The 19,432-nt window shown below is 41.5% G+C and overlaps 1 protein-coding gene across 2 annotated transcripts in view; it reads left to right on the top strand.

Annotated features, from left to right (window-relative positions):
• The first annotated feature begins 6,827 nt into the window (after positions 1–6,827).
• Positions 6,828–19,432, top strand: part of Thoc2 (THO complex subunit 2) — a 115,406-nt gene continuing 102,801 nt past the window's right edge. For both annotated transcript variants that reach the window (XM_059251379.1, XM_059251377.1), the window contains exon 1: positions 6,828–6,912. In XM_059251379.1, coding sequence (XP_059107362.1) covers positions 6,842–6,912 — 71 coding nt within the window. In that variant the 5' untranslated portion in view covers positions 6,828–6,841. The remainder of the gene's footprint in view (positions 6,913–19,432) is intronic.

The following is a 19,432-nucleotide window of genomic DNA, read 5'->3' as shown; positions in this document are numbered from 1 at the left end:
TTCGCCTTTCTTCTTTCATGCTATACACACCCACGTGTGTATCCAGATTCTCCATGAGAGAAAACATGCTAGATTTGTCTTTTTTTTTTTTGCATCTTATAAGTTTATTCATGTATTTGTCAACCCAAATCACAAAGCTATTCTTCCCAGATAACACCTAATGAATCCGATGATAAGAATGCAGACTTCTGTGATTTGCTACTGATTATTGAGAAGAGGAGCGCCATTGAAACTGTCTTTCTGTTTTAACTCTGAAACGTGCTTTTGGTAGGACGGAAGTGGGTGTGAGAGATTTGAGGAAAGCAGCAGAGGCTAGGCTGCTTTCACAGGTAGAACATATATTTTTAGACATGTTATTTTTGTTTGTCAGTTTGTTGATTATTCACATCCAGTTCATTAGTCTGACACGCTTCACTCAGTTTCTGCAGTTCTCCTAGCCTGTGTCCTGTTCCTCTGCTGGCTCATACAGATTCATTTCCTTTGTGTGGATTACTTGAACCTTTCTCTGATTCATGTTTCATCAGCACTTCTGCCAGAATTCTTCCACACATTTGGTCCTTTTTCCACACTGAAAATTTCTAGAATCGTTTTCTTCACGTCATTGCCTCTAACAAGATTTTTCTTCATAGTGAGATCAGAAGATGAATACTTTTCAACTAGCGCCAAAGTGCTCAAGCTATTATGAATTGGCTAATGGGGACAGCAGAGAGGTGGTAATGCCTGTGTGTTATCTTCAGCAATATGAAGGAAGTAGGCACTAGATTTGTCATTGAGCTTTGGCTCCTGTCTTTCACCTGTGTAGTGGCAATAGATGAGTCCAACGAGGTCCTGCACCATGCCTGGCACTGGTCATAGTCGTCATTGTCATGGGTAGCAGTCTGCTCTGGCTCAAATGTGGTTGCAGTTGTACTCAGTGATACTTGCCATTACATTTAGAATACCCACTAAATGAGTTATTCAGCTACAGAGGGTACTACTCCTGACATACAGATAACAGGGACTGCTTTTCAGAACTCTCAGAGGGTATTTTTCCTTAAATAGGCTAAATTAACTTTGTTTTTCTTATATTATTACCCTTTGTGGTAGCCCCCAAATAAAGTCTGGGTCCTCTGCACAGAGAATCTAATGATTGAAGAGTTCCTGATATGGAGATTTGATGAACATGGTTGAGGTCAGAGGGTCAGATTGCTGTAGGTCCTGGAGGTGGCATCAAAGATGGCCTTGGTGAGGTTGTCTAGGGTGGCAGGGAAGCCCCTGGCTGACATCTGGAAATCATCAAAACCTGCCAGCAGCAGCAGCTTCTTGGGCCTAGGAGCAGAGATGATGCCAGTTCGTCTAGGGGCAGGGATGAAATGCACCAGCATGGAGCCACTATAGCCTGTCACCTTGCACGGAGCAGTGTAGGGCTTCTGTCTTAGGGTTTTATTGCTGTGAAGAGATGCCATGACCACGGCAACTCCTATAAAGGAAAACATTTAATTGGGGCTGGTTTACAGTTCAGAGGTTTAGTCCATTATCGTTGTTGTGGGAAACATGGTGGTACACAGGCAGACATGGTGCTGGAAAGGTAGCTGGGAGTTCTATATCTAGATAGGCAGGCAGCAGAAAGGGAGAGTGAGCCACTGGGCTTGGCTTGGGCTTCTGAAACCTCAAAGCCTACCCCCAGTGACATACTTCCTCCAACAAGGACACACCTAGTCCAACAAGGACACACCTTCCAGTAGTGCCATTCCCTATGAGCCTATGGAAGCCATTTTCTTTCAAACCACCACAGCTTGACAATCTTGTTCCCTCAGTAGCCCCTCCACACAGGGACAATGGGAAGCTTGGACAATATGATGGCCCCTTGAATGACAGTGGCTACTTCCTGTGTCATTAACCCCCAGATGAACATGACTATTGTAGTCCCCAGTGTTAACAAAAACCTTGAACCTGATCTGCTGGCTAGCCTGAATCTGCTTCTGCACTGGTGTTACTGATCTTTAAACCTTCATCCTTAAGGGATGCTTCCAGCAAGAAGTCAATAATCTCTGATTCTTCAATGGGCAAGGAGAACACATAGAGCTCATCCATGGATTTGCTTCTTTTTGTTGTTGTTGTTGTTGTGAGCCTAGCCCTTAGCAGCTGAGCCATTTCTCCAGCCCCCAGGGACTTGATTCTTATGTCCTCGACTAGGCTGCCAAGCTTGGTGACAGGAACGCACTCCTTCTCTCTGGCTTGGCTCCCATGAGCTTTGTGACCTTAGCCTGTTCCTAGAAGAAAATTCCATGGCCTCCCAGCCTGGGCTGCACAGGTCCTCCAGACCCTCTTCCTGCACTGGCATCACCTACCATTTGTTTTTTTTCCTTGAGAAGCAGGGAATTTTAAACTAATAACCTCTCCTTCCCATGAACCAGGGTCTTGTGTAGCTCTACGTAATTTCAAAAGATCAGTCATTGTGCCTCAGCTTGAGTTGTGCTGGGAATTACAGGTATGTGACACCATACTCAACAGACCTGGTTCTACCTACCCCACCACTAATTGATTTTTTTTTAAATTCCTGGGCTGATAGCTTTTATTTCTTTCTACTGAATACTTTCTGTATTTAATCTGGCTTTGTCTCTTTCTGGAGTTGTTCTCATCTTTGAGTTGTATTTGAGCATCTTATAATACCAAAGATGAGGTGAGGTGATAGCAACTGTGTGTGTGTGTGTGTGTGTGTGTGTGTGTGTGTGTGTGTGTGTGTATCTCAATGTCACCACCACATCCCGGAATTTCTGACCCACTGTCTTCAGGCATGAAAGGAAGGGAATCTTCTCTAGGTTAACATCATGTTAAAGGCATTTTTACACATTTTCATGTCATTATTGGTTTCTTGTGACTAATGACTATGACCCAGAATGGTAGGTAGTTGGATTGTCCAATAAAGGCCATCTTTTCTGGGGGCAAATTTCCTTAAAAGGCTCATTTCTGTTAAATCAAAGTATTTTACCACATCATCTACTTGAAGCTGTTTCCATACTATGTGTCTGGTTGGCCAGGGGACATATCTTTTGAATGGAGGTATTGACTCCTCCATGCTTTCAGGTCCCTACCTTTCTGGGATTCTAAGGAACCAATGTTGGCCAGGTGCACTCAGTTGCTTCTTCCCATTCTCAATCCTCTGGTTCCTTCCTGCGGTAGTACATACACCTTTTGTTCTATGCCCTATAAGCAAATACACCTGGTAAAGCCACCCAGGTGTACTGGAAGTCCCGTGCTCGTAAGGCACCATTTTATATATCTGCTATTTCATCCTCTCTCATTGTTTTGTCTCTCCCTCTTTTATCACTTTAGACCTCTTCCTCTCCTCACACAGTTCCACATCTATTTTCATGTTTTATAGCTATCTTAATCTGGATTTACATATGCTCATAAATGTTTGATTAAAGCTCTCTCTTCTATGATGAGATGTTGTGTTTTATCTTGTTGTTGTTGTTGATTTTACTTGGTTGATGAGTTTTCCATGGAGATGATCCTTGACAACTGAACAGTTGAGAGTGTTTTGTTTTCAGACAAGGTTATTCAAAGAAGGCCCCATCCCTGTTGCAATTTCTTAAGCAGGTGTGGTCCTTGGGGCCTGTACATACCGTGCTTTGCAGACTGAGACAGGCTACTTAGCGATATTCTAGCTACTATGAAGCAACCAGCATATTAAAGGTGCAGATTTCATATTTGGGAGTAGCAGTCTCTAAATGCCTTCAGTTCACATTCCTAAACTGTTAACTTTACATTTGCTTACTCAATTTGAAATCCCTTCTAACCTCCCTCCCTCCCACAAAAAAAAACACCAAAAACAAAAAACACACATATTTGAGAATAAGTTGCAAAATGTGTCATTGTTTCAGGGAGACTTTTTTTGAGACAGAGTCTCTCTACATAGCCACCAAGATGTCAGCTTGGGTATCATTCAGGCTCAGCCTCTGAGTCCTTCCTTCCTTCCTTCCTTCCTTCCTTCCTTTCTTTTTTTTCCCTTTTTTTTCAAGACAGGGTTTATTTGTGTAACAGTCCTGGCTGTCCTGGAACTTGCTTTGTAGACAAGGCTGTCCTCGAACTCACAGAGACCCACCTGCCTCTGCCTTCCAAATGCTGGAATTAAAGGTGTGGGCCCCCCACAGCCCAGTCTTTTTATTTATTTTATTGTATGTGTATGGATGTTTTGTCTAAATGTATGTCTTGGACCACATATGTGCACTGTCATCTGAAGTCAGAAGAAGGTGTCTGATCCTTTGGGACTGGAGTTATAGGTCCTTGGAAATCACCACTTGGGTGCTGGGAATCCAACCTGTGTACTCTGGAAGAGCAGCCAGTGCTCTTAACTGCTGAGTCATTGCTCTAAGCAAAACTTGTTTCTTTCTTTTTCTTTTTCTTTTTCTTTTCTTTTTTTTTTGTTTTTTTCGAGACAGCGTTTTTCTGTGTAGTTTTGGTGCCTGTCCTGGATCTCGCTCTGTAGACCAGGCTGGCCTCGAACTCACAGAGATCTGCCTAGCTCTGCGTCCCGAGTGCTGGGATTAAAGGTGTGCACCACAGCCACCCCCCCCCCCCCCCCCCGCCCCAAGACTTGTTTCTTAAAACAGGGATTTTTTTTTCTGTGTCACACTGTGTCACAGTACAAGTATTTCAGTCAAGAAAATAACTACGATACAATATTATTACTTAATCTACAGACATCCAAATGAAGTCAATTGTGCTAGTAATACTTTTGAAAAAATTTAATTAATTAATTTATTTTACATCCCTAATGCAGCCTCCCCTCCCTCCTCCTCCCTCTCCCTCCCCTCCCTCCCTAGTTCCCCACCTCCCCAATCCATTCCTCCTCCATATTCCTTCAGAGAGGGGCAGGCCTTCCTTCCATGGGCATCAGCAAGGCATAACATATCAAGCTGCCATAAAACCAAGCACCTCCCCCTGTATTCAGGCTGGGCAAGACAACCCAGCATGAGGAATAGGTTCCCAAGAGCCAGCCAAAGCACCAGGGACAGCCCCTGCTCCCATTGCCAGGAGTCCCAGAAATAGACCAAGCTACATAACTGTCACATTTGCAGAGGCCTAGGTCGGTCCATGCAGGCTCCCTGGTTGTTGTTTCAGACTCTGTGAGTTCCCAAGAGCCAGGCTAGCCATGTCTGTGGGTTTTCCTGCAATGTCTCTGATCCCCCTGGCTCTCCTATAAGTCCTCCTCCCTCCTCCCTCTTCTTAGCAGGACTTCCTGAGCTTGGTCCAATGTTTGGCCTTGGGTCTCTGGATCTGCCTCCATCAGTCACTGGATGAAGGCTTTCCGCTGACAACCAGGGTGGTCACCAATCCCATCAGAGGGGATGGCCAGTTCAGGCTATGCATCCACTGCTGCCAGGAGTCTTAGTGGGGGGCCCTCCTTGTAGACTAAAGTCCCCATTTCCAGTCATCTGTCTCAGCACTCTCCCCCTCCACCCACTCCCAACCCGATCCCTCAAATTCTCATGCCTACCTACCTCCAGTCCAACCAGGAGATCTCCTCTACTCAGTAATACTCTTTATAACAAAAGAAAATCACATTTTTTGGAGGGGGGAATCACTTATATTTCTTGTCTCCATTAATCTTTTCTTGAGACAGTCTCAGTATGTAACCTCGGCTGACCTGGAGCTTGCTATGTAGGTGAGGCTTGCCTGTAACTCACAGAAATCCTTCTGCTTCTGCTTCCAGTCTTCATAAATCTTGAAGAATTACTATCTTCTATGAGCTTGACAATTTTGAAGAGTGCAAGTCATTAATTTTGTAGATTGTCCCTCAATTATGGGTATGTCTGCTGCTCCTACAATATCAAATTAATATGTAAAATTTGGGCATTAACAATTTGAAAAAGTTGATTAGTGTTTTTCCTAGCACATCATTGGCAGTCCCATTATGTCCATTTCTTCTCACTCACTTGCCCACCTTGCCTATTTCCAGGCTGGTGGGAAGTAGCTGTGCACCTGCCTCAGTCTCCTGAGTGTTGGAATTATATCTGTGTAAGCCTGTGGTTCACTTGTCATATTTCTCAGATAATTCAGTCTTTTTTTTTTCCAGTGGTGAGGTTCCAAATCAGAGCCTGGTGCCAGCTAGGCAAGTGCTCTAGACCCGAGCTACAGCTCCAACCCTGGCAAAATTTATTTTCACCAACATAGGGTGGTATCTTCCATATTTTCCTACAGTAACGTTTTCCCTTTGTAATAACAAGTATTTTGTGGAGAGATTTTTGAGACTGTAAACGTTGTTTCTCATTATACTAATGCTCCTTAGTTTGACAGCTAAAGCAAGGAGTTTAGAATTTAGGGATTATGCGTTTCCCAGGGCCAGCTTTTATCCATTATGCTAGCCCTCTCTGTGACAATTTTCTATCAGTAGTAACTTGAGATCTTTCTTATCTCATGTTCTTCTTTTCCAGAGGGCCATTCCATGCATGGCTGACAGTCCAGTATCTCCAATGCCGAACATACCGAGCGCTTGAAAAATTACGTGTCTGAATTAGTGGTTTGGGGGTAGATACTACAGGAGCATAAAGGCGACAAGCGGTCCGGGCCTGGCGTTTTTCAATTTCTTTAATTCCCCCCCCCCCCCCATTCTAAAGGTAAGTAAAACACGAATACTGTTGAGGGCGCGGTCCTGACAGGTACCAGCGAAAGGGACCACCCGCGTCTGCCACCTCTTTGTCAGCCAGGCCTGGGGCTTCCGTTGGGTGGGGAGGTAGGTGGGGCGGGAAATCTAAAACCGAACTCCCAGCTTCCGTCACTCCCCGTGGGCGGTGCTCCCCTTTGACCCCTAGCTCGCGAGCTACACATCCGGGCCACTGTTACTAGTGAGGGGAAGATGGCGGCCGCAGCGGTGGTGGTTCCCGCAGAGTGGATAAAGAACTGGGAGAAATCAGGGAGAGGCGAATTGTGAGTGTTCGGGCTGGGGCCGAGCGCCGGGCACGCTGAAGCTGGGGCGTTGGCCACATTCGGAAGTGGGGTACGGGGGCGGGAGGGGGGAGCGGCGCCCCCTCCCCCACCCGGGTGACGATTGGGGATTGTTGGTTAGGAGTTTCGAACTGCCGGAGGAACGGAACCGGTATCCTCCATCGAGCGCCTCCTTTCCCCGACCTCCGGGAAAGCCCTGCGGTCCACCGGAGCCCTGCTTCCTTTTGGTCTCTCAGCAGAACTTCCGTCTTGTCCCTTCAGGTCCCCCAGTGCTCCTGCTCTGGCTCTTTTTGTCTGTCTCTCGTTTTGCCTCGGCTCACTTGGCTGCTTTTCTCTCCGTGGGTTCGCGCCCGGGGGCTGTTGGGTCCATACTTGACATTTTCCTGCCTGTCCCATTTCATCACTCTGCACCTAAGGCGACTCCCGCAGTTTGGCGCCTGGCCTCTCCTATGCCCAAAGTCTTAGGAGGGCGAACTGTCCCGAACTCTCTACGGTCCTAGCCGCCAGTGGCAGAGGAGCTTGGGGCGTCAGGGACAGCCAGGCTTGGCACCTCTGGTTTCTTGGGGAGCGCCAGCTTGCACTGCCCTGGCCCTGCGGTCCTTGGGGGAAGTGTGGCAGGGATTGCCGCTTTTTGCCAAGTCCCTACCGGCATGTCATCTCCGAGTGGATTCGGGCTGGATTCAACTTTTCATCATTAAATGTTGATGAAACCCCATTTTGGCCTGGAACTGTAGCTAATTCTGGTCCCCCTCGAAGCTTTTTTAGTACTTTACGATGTTTTTTTTTTTTTCTCCCTTTAAGTCGTAAACTTATTTTGTAACCCCCGCCTGGTAATTTGCCACGGTAGAGGTTTTCTCGCCCCAAATAGCCACCCCACCCCCACTCCCTGTTTAAATAGCAAAATTAACCATTGATTAAAAAAAAAAGTTCTAATTTCTTCGTCTGAATCGCTTTGGAAGCTTAGTAGTCAATCCTAAATGAGATTAATTCTTGTTGGCTGTTAGGGTTGTCTCCTTCCACTCCCACACTTCAGTTCAGTGTCAGGTTCTCAGTTGCTAGCGGGAAGATAGGAATCTCTGAAACTTTGCTACTTCGAAGGAACGAAGCACCAGACACGCATTGCAGGATCTCATTCTTGTAAAATGACTTAACTCCCGCCGACAACTCCCTTTGCTATTCCATGAACTTAACAGTGTGAATCCTAGAGTTGGATTGTCTGCATAAGCGGCTAGCTTAGCCCACTTAACTAGCTGAGTGACCTTGGTAAATTCTTAACCACTTCGACTGTTTCCCCTTGAGTAAATTGGGAATAATAAGCACTCTACTCAAAGGATTGTTGTGAAGACTAAATGTCTGTAAAGCACTTGGCTTATAGTAAGTGTTCAAGTGATAGCTATTAAAAGTAATATTATTCCAGCTTTTAGATATTTAAACTTCTTGGGACAGTTCTTGCACTTACAGGCTCTACCTCTTTAGCAATTAATTGGCCTCTGGCTTCATGTGTGTATACTCTTGTTTGCCAATAAATTGAGAGGTCTGTGAAGAAAAGCGATGACATCTCTTATTCTTTTGGTCCAGCATATACTTATTGTGCCCTACTGTTTTGTTAACTCACAGGTATGTATGTCTCACATGTAAGATGCTTATTCATTTTTAATTTTTATGTACTATTTAACAAATACCTATTAGGTCCCTTGAGTGCTGAGAAGGCAAGTTGGGAAGCAACTCAACTAAAGCTTCATATATTTTTGGGTAATCCTCCCCAAACACACAATCCAGTTCATTGTTATTTACTGTCTAAAACCTATTTATTCGTTATGGAAGGTCGTGTTTGTGGGCTGCTTAGCTTCCTTCTCCAGGTGGATTGTGTGTGTGTGTGTGTGTGTGTGTGTGTGTGTGTGTGTGTGTGTGTGTATTTGGTAGTAAGTGCTCCACCAGTGAGGTAAATCCACAGGCCTAGATTTTTTTTTTTTTTTTTAGTTTAATGTTTTTGCTTCCACCTTAAAATGAGTATTAGGAATAGGAGGAGTTCTGCTTCACTTGTAACTGGCAATGGTTGGAGAAAAACTAAGTGATGTATGAAGTCAAGAATATCTAGTTAAAATGGAATTTTGAGTTTATATATTTTTACATGGTCCATACTACCTAGTGTTAAAAGAGCTACTTAAAAACTGTACTTAGGATTTTCATGTGTGTATTTATTGCATAGCTTGTGGAATGTGGTTTGAATTATAGTAGATCCAAATCAGTGTGATTAGCTTAATGATTATATAAATATATATAATTCCTGTTATATTAAGAGGACTTATCTCATTTTCTGAGACAATGACCTTGTAGCTCATGCTGACCTTGAATTTATAAAGCTCTTCTCGGTGCTAAGATTATAGGCATGTACCACTATACTAGCTGAGAATTTAAAGTTGGATGGCATAACTGGGTGTGGTGGCTAACACCTGTAATCCTAGCACTTGGGAGGATGAGGGGAGGGTCCCATGAGTTTGAGGTCAACAGGGGCTACATAGTGAAACCTTTTCTCAAACAAAACAACAAAAGCTAAAAGAAAATTTAATAAAGCTACATAGACTGGGGAGATGTCTTGGGGTTAGGAACTCTTACTGTGCTTCTAGAGGACCTGAATTTAGTTCTCAAAACCCACGTCTGATGGTTCATAGTTCATAGTCCGTAACTCCAGCTCCAGGGGATCTAACACCTCTTGCCTCTTCAGGTGCCTGTATTACACACACACATTCACAAACATATACACAATTAAAAATACCTTAAAAAAACCCCAAAACTGAAGCTATATAATATAATGAATTATTTTATTTAAGTTTTGCCTTACTGGTAGATGAACCTAGAGGCCTTGTACATACTAGGCAAGTACTACTACTGAGCTATATCTTCAGCCCTTTACAAAATTATTTACATTAGCATACAAAGCAATAGGTTTTATTATGGCATTTTCATACATATGTTATACTTTAATTTACTGACTTCCTTCCTACTACTTTCCTCTACCAACCTCTTGCTGGTCACCTTTCTTCTCCTAAGTAGTCCTACAGTTTGCTTTTATGTCACATATATTCCATATCTACTCTTTTTTTCTTTTTAATTTGAGACAAGCTGTTACTATGTAAGAGTTCCATGGCTGGCCTGGAACTCACTTTGTAGACCAGGCTGGTAAGTGCTGGGGTTAAAGACATACACCACCATGGCTGACCTCCATTACCTATTCTTAATCTACCCTTTTCTTTCTTAAGGTCTCTCCTTCTCTCTCATCTCTTTCTACTTTCGTGACCTATGCATATCTATGTGTACACTTAAAAACATAGTATTTGTCTTTCTTAGTCTAGATAATTTTGTTTAAATTTGCTTAAATACAAGATTTCCTGTTTTATCTGTTTTCCTACAAATGTCATGATTTCATTTTCCTTTATGTCCAGCCCATTTTGTATTTTTCTTTTTTTTTTCTTTCTTTCTTTCTTTCTTTCTTTCTTTCTTTCTTTCTTTCTTTCTTTCTTTCTTTCTTTCGTTCTTCCTTTTTTTTTTTTCTTCAAGACAGGGTTTCTCTGTGTAGCTCTGGCTGTCCTGGAACTCACTCTGTAGACCAGGTCGGCCTTGAACTCACAGAGATCCTCCTCCTGAGTGCTGGAATTAAAGGCATGCCAGGTGATGGCTGCTGCTGCTTCTTCCTTTTTTAATGACAGTGTCTCATGTATGCCAAGGTGGCTTTAAAATGCTGTATAACTGAGAATGACTTTGAATTTATGATTTTCCCTCTATTTCCCAAGTGCTGGAATTATACGAAAACCACACCTGGTTTATGCAGTACTGGGGATTGAACCCAGGCCATATGGCATACTAAGGCAAGCACTGTACCAACAGAATTACATCTTTAGCCTTTTAATCTTATATTTTGAGACAGGGTCTTGTTCAGCTGCCCAGACCAGCATTGAACATGAAACCTTCCCATTTCAGCCTCCCAAATGGCTGGGATCATAGGCCTGCACTATCAGGCCCTGCCATAATGACATTTAAAAAAATCACTATTTAAATATTTTAAACACATCACCATCCTGTACTTTGTTTTCATTTATTTGACTTCTTTTCCTTATGTGAAACTTCGTTTCATATAGCTTAATTTTAGAGGGTTTAAAAAATCATGTTAGAGATATTGGCATTTTCATCTTGTTAAAACAAATGGTATTGAAAATATATGCAAAAAAATTCTTTGTTTTGAAACAGTGTCTTAAATATAAAACAGCAACTGGAAATGTTAAAAGTGAGGGTAGAATGAATACATTTATAGGTTTATAAAATTATGTTTTTAAAGTATTTTTTTTCTGAGACAGGATCCTCTGTGTAACCCTGGCTGTCCTGGAACTCCGTAAGTATGTAGACCAGCCTGGCCTTGAACTCAGAAATTCGCCTGCCTCCTCCTCCCAAGTGTTGGGACTAGGCGGACACCCCTACTGCCCAGCTTTTTAAAATGTGTTTTGAAAGTTGTGTTTCATGAGGTTGTCAAGTTTTTCTTATCTGTAGCATGTTACCAGTATATAGTTATGGTGAGAGTTACAGTGTAGCATGATACTGGAAATAAGTTCAAAGGTAAAGCAATTGCACAGCATACTCAGAGTCCCCGGGTTTGATCCTCAGCACTGAAAAAAAGGAAAAACAAAAACCAAACCAAACCAAGAACAACAACAAAACCCAGCCCAAACTGTGGGGCATTTTATTTTTTTAGTGAAACGTTCCTTAATTTTTTTTTATTCCTGATACCACTACCATAATCTTCAGAACAGTATACCTGATATAATAAAAAGACAATGCTAAGGCAGAGACCTTAGGAATGTACATCTAATTGATACTCTGCTGCATTAATCAATAGCTGCATTTTCTTGCACAATGTGCCTGTGGCAGTCCTAAACAAGAAGGGTTTCCTATTCAAGCTGCGCTAGTAATTTGTGGCTATAGATATCATTGCTTCTGTCTGAGACTTTTAGACTTCCTGTCTCAAAGTAGCCTGCAGTTTCCCTGACAACTCTCCAGCTAACAACTGTAACCCTTTTCTGGGGTCTTCAAAACCTTCTTTTACTGTGTCCACCACCATAGGGACTACCAGAGCTTTGAAAAAATTGTTTTTTTAGTTTTTGAGATTATAATGGGATTACATCATTTCCCCTTCCCTTGCTTCCTTTCAAACCCTTCCATATAACTAACTCTTTTTTCACTCTTTCAAATTCATGACTGCCAGAGGTTTTAAGGAGGACAAATATGTAACTGTGCTCCATGAAAACCAACTGTCTGTTAGATAGAAGAACTTAAATAAGTTTTGTTAGGTAATAAAGCAGAAAAAAATGATAATTTCTGTCCATCAAAACAATCTATCCCTCACATACCTATACACTATTAGTTTCTAGAGATTATATGTATATATATATATGTATCTATATATACATTTAAAGTTGTCACTTATTTTTAACATTTTAAAATTGTGTGTGTGTGCCCAATTGTGCATGCTAGGATGGAGGTCAGAAGACAATTTGTGGTAGTTGGTTTTTTCCTTCCACCATGTGGGACCAGGGGATTGAATTCAGGTCATCAGGCTTGGCAGCAAGTCCCTTTATCCACTAAGACACCTCTCTGGCCCACCAAATATATTTTTAAATGATAATTATAGAACTTCTAGGGCTAGAGAGATGGCTCAGTGTGAGAACATGGACTGCGCTCTTCCACAAGATCAGAATTTTATTCCCATTGTCCATGTTGGGTGACCAGTTACAAGTAGTAACTCCAACTGCAAAGGAATTCATTACCTCTAGCATCCTTGGATGCTATACATGACATGCACACACTCAGAGACACACAATACACATAATTGAAGTAATAAAAAGAAATCTTTGGGGGCTGAAGAGCTATCTCAATAGTTAAGAACACTTACTGCTCTAAGGACTGGGGATTCCAGCTCTAGGATGTGGGCCCACAACTGCAGTTCCAGGGGATATGTCATCCTCTTCTAATTTGGCAGGCTCCTGCATGCAGTGCTCATGGTGCACATATTTAAGCACACATGCATACACCAAAAAGAAATCTTAAGTCTTTAAAAAAATGATAAAACTTGTAACATGTTTTTTTCCCCAAGAGGTATCAGAACAGTAGAGGACTCCTAAAGGTAATTGTTTTATTCAATAATTCTTAAGGAGCTTTGGTATGCTTTGAACTTGCGTAGTTCATACTGGCCTAGAACTCCTGGTAATTCTTCTTCTTTGGTGTCCTAAGTGCTTTGTCCCCAGCCCCTGAAACTTTTTTTTTTGAGACAGAATTTTATGTATTCCAGGCTGGCCTTGAATTGTCTGTGTAGCTGAGGATGACCTTGAATTTCTGATCTCATACCTTCACTTCTCAAGTGCAAGGGTAGCTATGGACCCATGATATCACACCTAGTTTGTGTGGCACTGGGGATCAAACCCAGGGCCTCATACATTGGCAAGCCCTCTAACAACTGAGCTACATCTCTGGCCCTGAAACCTTTTCTAATTTGATTTTATATTTTAAATTGTATTCATGAACTAAATGTAAATCTTGATCTGTTTTTCTAGTAATAGAAATTCATTCTTCAGAAAATGTTGATGCAACATTAGGAATTTATTAAGTTACTGCTTTTTGTTTGCTAAGTTATTTTATAATGCTGAAATGGAGTGAGTGCCATTAATGTAACTGATTTTTCCTACTTACAAGGGTAGAGCTTTTGTTAATTTGTCTTTTATAACATTTCTTGCTTTCTTGATAAGTGCATGTTTCCACAAGGTAAAATGTTTTTGTCCTAGTATTCATTTTTGAGGATAATATTTTTGTTATAGCATTGATAATAGAGGAAGCACTTTGCTTTAACAACAACAACAACAAAAACCTAAGTGAAGCATAGGTGACCATCCGTCTTTTATATGTGAAGCAAGCTTGCAAGCTGTGAGCATAAGTAATTCAGGCTTGTTTGTGTTTCCTTCTTGCTGAAAAAATGGGGAGTAAGTAAGATGAACAGCTAAATAGATGAACAGTTAAGAAGCATTCACAATATACTTCTGAAATCATTAGAAGAACATAACTCATTTCATTCAGATTTTCACAGATCTTTGACAGAATGTAAATTTCTGTCCTTGTTCTCAGGGAGTTGAGGCAGCATTTCCATAATGGCACAAAACTGTTTGAAAAGTGGAAAAACTGGTAAACTCAAATATTAATTAAGAGAGTGAAATAATACCGATTTTTGAACTGAGATAGAACATTTGAATAAGTTTAAGGTCATTAGAATGGGCAACTATTCGAGGTGGTTTTGTTTGTCATCCTGTAATATAGGTTAGTTTACTAGAAGTGTTGGACAGCTAAGACAGATGCAACATTCAGAACCAATTACTTCTAAGTATACTTGCTTGTTTACTATTAGTGCATTGCTTAGGAAGAACATAGTTAAATCTATACCTGAAAATAGTTTTTTGAGACTGGGTACTCCTATACCTAGGTCAGCCTTGAACTTTCCATCTCCTTTCTTAGGTTTTAAGTTCTGGGATTACTGGTATTCAGGGTCACTATTGGCTAAATCTGCAGTTCTTATCATGTGAAAATTTCTACTGGTTGTTTTTGGCTTTCTAGTATATAAAGAATTCCCATTTTATAGTAAGGCAACACACATATCTGTTACACAAGTGAATCACCTGAATATGATAACCCATTAACGATTTTGTACACAATTTGAACAAATCTTTGAGGTGCTAATTAATAGCTTATGATGACAATATTATCTGCAGGCTAATAAATGTGCTTGCAGCCTAGGGACTGATAATATAGAATGACATTTCAATTATTTCTTAGTTATGTAATGATGACTGTACCTTAGGTAGGAGTGTGGAACACTGACAATCCTTCCTCAATCATTGGAAGGCATATTGAAAAGACATTGCTGAAAGTAGCAGAAGACGAAGCTGTCAAAAATGTGAGGGAACAAATGCATTTGTCATAAGAAGGAGAAATAAAATTTCTGCATCCTCCCCTTTTTAGACAGGACTTTACTCTGTATTCCATGCTGGCCTTGAACTTTTCAAGCCTGCCTCAGTCTTTCAAGGGCTAGGGATTTCAAGTGTGTGAAGTGCTACAGCTGGTTCCAATTTCTTTTTCATCTCGCTCCCTCCTACCTTTTGCTCAACACGTCATGCTTCGAAGGCTGGCCTCAAGCTTATTGTTATAACTCAGGTTGACCTTGAATTTCTGATCTTCCTGCTAGCATCTCCCAAGCTCGAATTTGGTGTTTGTCATCACCACACCAGGTTTGTGTGCTGCTGGGAATCAGATCCAAGGCTTATGCATGCTAGGTGATCACTAGGTCAGCTGAGCCACATCCTCAGCCCACAGTGAGTTTTCTGTACATGTATACAAAGCTGAGTACCCTCAACATTTGGAAGGTGGAGGCAGGAGGATCAGGAGTTCAATGCCAGCTTCAGCTACATAATGAGATTAAGGTTAGCTTGGGTTATGTGGACTTTTTCAAAAATCAAAACCTCAAAATTCCTCAAATAATACATGTATACAGTGTGTAATCTTCAGACCAGGGTAATTGGCATATCCATCATCTCAGAATCTGAGGTGGTTCTCAGCCTTCCTAATGCTTCGACCCTCTAATACAGTTCCTCATGTTGTGGAAACACCCAACTGTGGGAGCCCACTCCCACCTTTTGAAGGGTTCTTAGGTGGAGGAGAGAGGAATTAGGAAATAACAGATAGAAAGAGACCTAGATGACAAGCAGAAAGACAGAAACACAGGATAGCTTTGGGAGGGCCTGGGTCAATACCCACCAGCCTTGAAGTTTATTCAAAAGGGCTTTTTCTTTTTCTTTTTCTTTTTCTTTTTTTTTTTTTCAAGACAGAGTTTCTCTGTATAGCTTTGGAGCCTGTCCTGGAACTCTCTCTGTAGACCAGGCTGGCCTTGAACTCACAGAGATCCACCTGGCTCTGCCTCCTGTGGGCTGGGATTAAAGGCAGGGGCCACCACCACCCTGCTTCAAAAGGGCTTTTTATAACAATGCCAAGGGGCGGAGTAAAAGACCTCCCCCTTGCTAAGTCAAACCACACGGTATAGCCAAGTGTAGACCCTTCCAAACACCTGGTAAACACACCCATGACCAAATCATGTCGTTATGCAACCCTCCTGGGTAAAGCAAGCTCAGATTCTCTGTCCCTCAATAAGTTCTCACTAGGAAACCTCTGCAGGCTCCCACACCCAACCATACAATTATTTTGTTACTGCTTCGTAAGTATAATCTGCTACTGTTATAAATCACAATGTAAATATCTGATATGTAGGATATCTGATATATGACCCTTGTGAAGGTCAAGACCCACAGGTTGAGAAGCGCTGCCTCAGATTTTTTTTTCCTTAGTACTGAGAATACGTGAAAATTCTCTCTACTGGCAAGTTTTTTTTTTTTTTTGAGACAAGGTCTTAGTCCACTGAGCCATCATCTTGCTAGCCTTGTCTGATATTCTTTACTAGTTGAATAAATTTTTAATAGGTGGTGGGTGGTTAAAAATTCATAACGGGATTTTCAAATTTTATGCAGATTTAATTAGTAATTTCTTTTCATTGGCTTTTTATTCTTAATTTTGAAAATTTTGTAGCTGGGATTGGTGTTCCTTGAGGCAGGAAAATCATAGTTTGTGGTTTGCTACAGAGTGACTTGAAGGCTAGCTTGCTAAACTTGGCCAGACTGACTGTCAAAAGAAAAAGAAAACAGAAGAGGGATAAGGATACATCCTATTGATAGATACTCGCCTAGCTCATGCAAGGCCGTAGGTTCAATCCCCAGTAGCACAACAGCAAAGAAAATTTGTCAGTGAATTGTGGACCAGCAGATGTTTATTTTGTTGCCTTTTTCTAACCAACAAATGGAGTATCAAAATATATGATACAGAGTGGCAAGGTGTTGGAGTGTGCTAATAGATAATTTCTATAATTTCAGCGTAGATAATTTCTGTAGGTGATGGTATTGTGGCATCATATTAGCATAAGATAGGATATATAAAGAGAATCATAAGCTTATTCCTCCAGTGCTGAGGATTGAACTCTGGGCTTAGCACATGCCAGGGGCATGCTTATAAATTTGAGAGGGAGTGGAGGGGGCGCAGGAGTTGGAGGTGAGAGAAGGTAGGGTGGAAATGATGTAAATATAGTACTCCTGAAATTCTCATAAAAGAAGGAAAGAAAATCTTATAATAGGAATTCATTGGTTCTCTTCCTCTACTTTAAAAGGTTGGCATGACTGGGCATGGTGGTGCATGCCTTTAATCACAGTACTCAGAAGGCAGGGACAGGCAGACCTTTGTGAGTTCAAAGACAGACTGGTCTACAGAGTGAATTCCAGGCCTGTCAAGGCTACATATTGAGATCATATCTCAAAGAATGTTGACCTGTAAGATTTTTTTCTTTTTCTTTTTGTTTTTTTTTGAGACAGGGTTTCTTTGTACAGCTTTGGAGCCTGTCCTGGAACTCACTCTGTAGACCAGGATGGCCTTGAACTCACAGAGATCCGGCCTGGCTCTGCCTCCCGAGTGCTGGGATTAAAGGCGTGCGCCACCACCGCCCGGCAAGATTTTTTTCTAAATCGTGAAATTGAACAAAAATATAGAGAAGTTCTTAAATACTAATGTGCAGAGCTTAGAAAATTATACAATTCAAATGCAAGTCAGATATAGGGGTAAATGCCTGTAAACCAACATTCAGAGACTAAAACAGGAGAGTCTTGAATTTGAAGCCAGCCTCAGCTACAAAGCCGACCTACTGCCAAAAAGCAATTTAACAGCTAGACTGGATGGACATGTATTTAATCCTAGCACTCAGAGACGTGCAAATTTCTTTGAGTTCAAAGCCCGCCTGATCTATTTAGTGAGTTCTAGGCCAGCTAAGGTTACTGAAGACCCTGTCTCAAAACCAAACCAAAACAAAAAGCATATTAACAAAACAAAAACCAAAATGCATATACCACCTATTTTACATTGCCATCAGAGTAACATAACCTCTTTTTCTGATCTCTCTTTTTATCTCCTCTGTGGTAATCATTATTTTGACATTTATGTTTTGGTCCTCCATATTTCACCTCATAAATTCTGCGGTTATAGGCATGTGTCACCATACCCGACTTTTTAAAGTTAATGTCACATAGTAATGAGGATTTGAAGATTGGTCAATCGGAGACAGGAGGATCAGGAATTCAAGGTTAGCCTGGACAACATGGAACCTTGTTTCAAAAATAAGAGCATCAAAAAAACTTAGAAAAAGCCAGTGTGATTTGTATGCAGTAGTATATATCATTGTGGCTTATATTTTCATTGAGCATCATTTTAATACAGTATTGGTCTTTGGAAGTTCTGATTTATCCTTTTGAAGATCTTTATGTCTTTTGTTTGTGTTTCAATTTAATTTTTCTTTGCTCTTTTGAGGTGCTTCATGCTGTTTGTGGGTTATATGCACTAAGAACATAATCAGTCTTAAAACAGTGACCTTAACCATTTGATTTCTCTGTGTAGCCTAGGTTGGCTTCTAACTCATGACAAATTTTTCCTTCCTCACCCTCCCATGTGCTAATATGTGCTAGGAATATGCCATCATGCCTGGCTAATAGTGATTTTTTTTTTTTTGGTATTTTGAGACAGAATTTCTTTTGTAGCTCTGGAGACTTTCCTAGAACTCACTCTGTAGCCCAGGCTGGCTCTGAGTGCTGGGATTAAAGGCGTGCTCCACCACCGCCTAGCTTGATAGTGATCTTTTTGTTGTTGTTTCTGAGATAAGGTCTGGCTGTATAGCCCAGGGTGGTCTGAACTTAATGATTAGCATCTGCCACTACACTTGGGATTAATGGTGACTTGTGATGAATACAAATGATTCATTTTAATATCATCAAATTTATCCACTATTTGCTATATTGGTACACTTTATGCTTACTTAATGTCTCCCTTTCCCACTTCCTTGTCCGTCTTTTTTTTTTTTTTTTTTTTTGAGGCAGGGTTTTATGCTAGTCCAGACTTTCTTGGAACTCAAGACAATCTTCCTGCCTCAGTCCTCAGTGCTGGAATGCTCCTTTTTGACTCCAAGGTTAATTAAGGTGTCCTATATTACTTTAGGAAGTTAATTTTACTTTTGAAATGGGGTCTTGATCTGTAATCTACCCGGGAACTCACTGTGTAGGCCAGTCTGGCCTCAAATTCAAGGCAATCATCCTGCCTCCACCTCAGGAGTGCTGGTATTAATGACACTCAGGTTCTCCAGACAGGGTTTCTCTGTGTAGCCCTGCCTGTCCTGGAACTCGCTTTGTAGACCAGGCTACCCTTAAACTCACAGAGATCTGCCTGCCTCTGCCTTTTGGGTGTTGGGATTAAAGGAGTGCCCCACCATAGCCCGGCTGACACCCAGGTTCTTTTCATTTTGATTTAAAATAAAAAATTATTATTATTTTGTGTA

Source organism: Peromyscus eremicus, chromosome X, assembly GCF_949786415.1.
Source record: "Peromyscus eremicus chromosome X, PerEre_H2_v1, whole genome shotgun sequence".
NCBI lineage: Eukaryota > Metazoa > Chordata > Mammalia > Rodentia > Cricetidae > Peromyscus > Peromyscus eremicus.
Note: the sequence above shows the minus strand (reverse complement) of the source record. Positions and strands in the feature narration are given on the sequence as shown.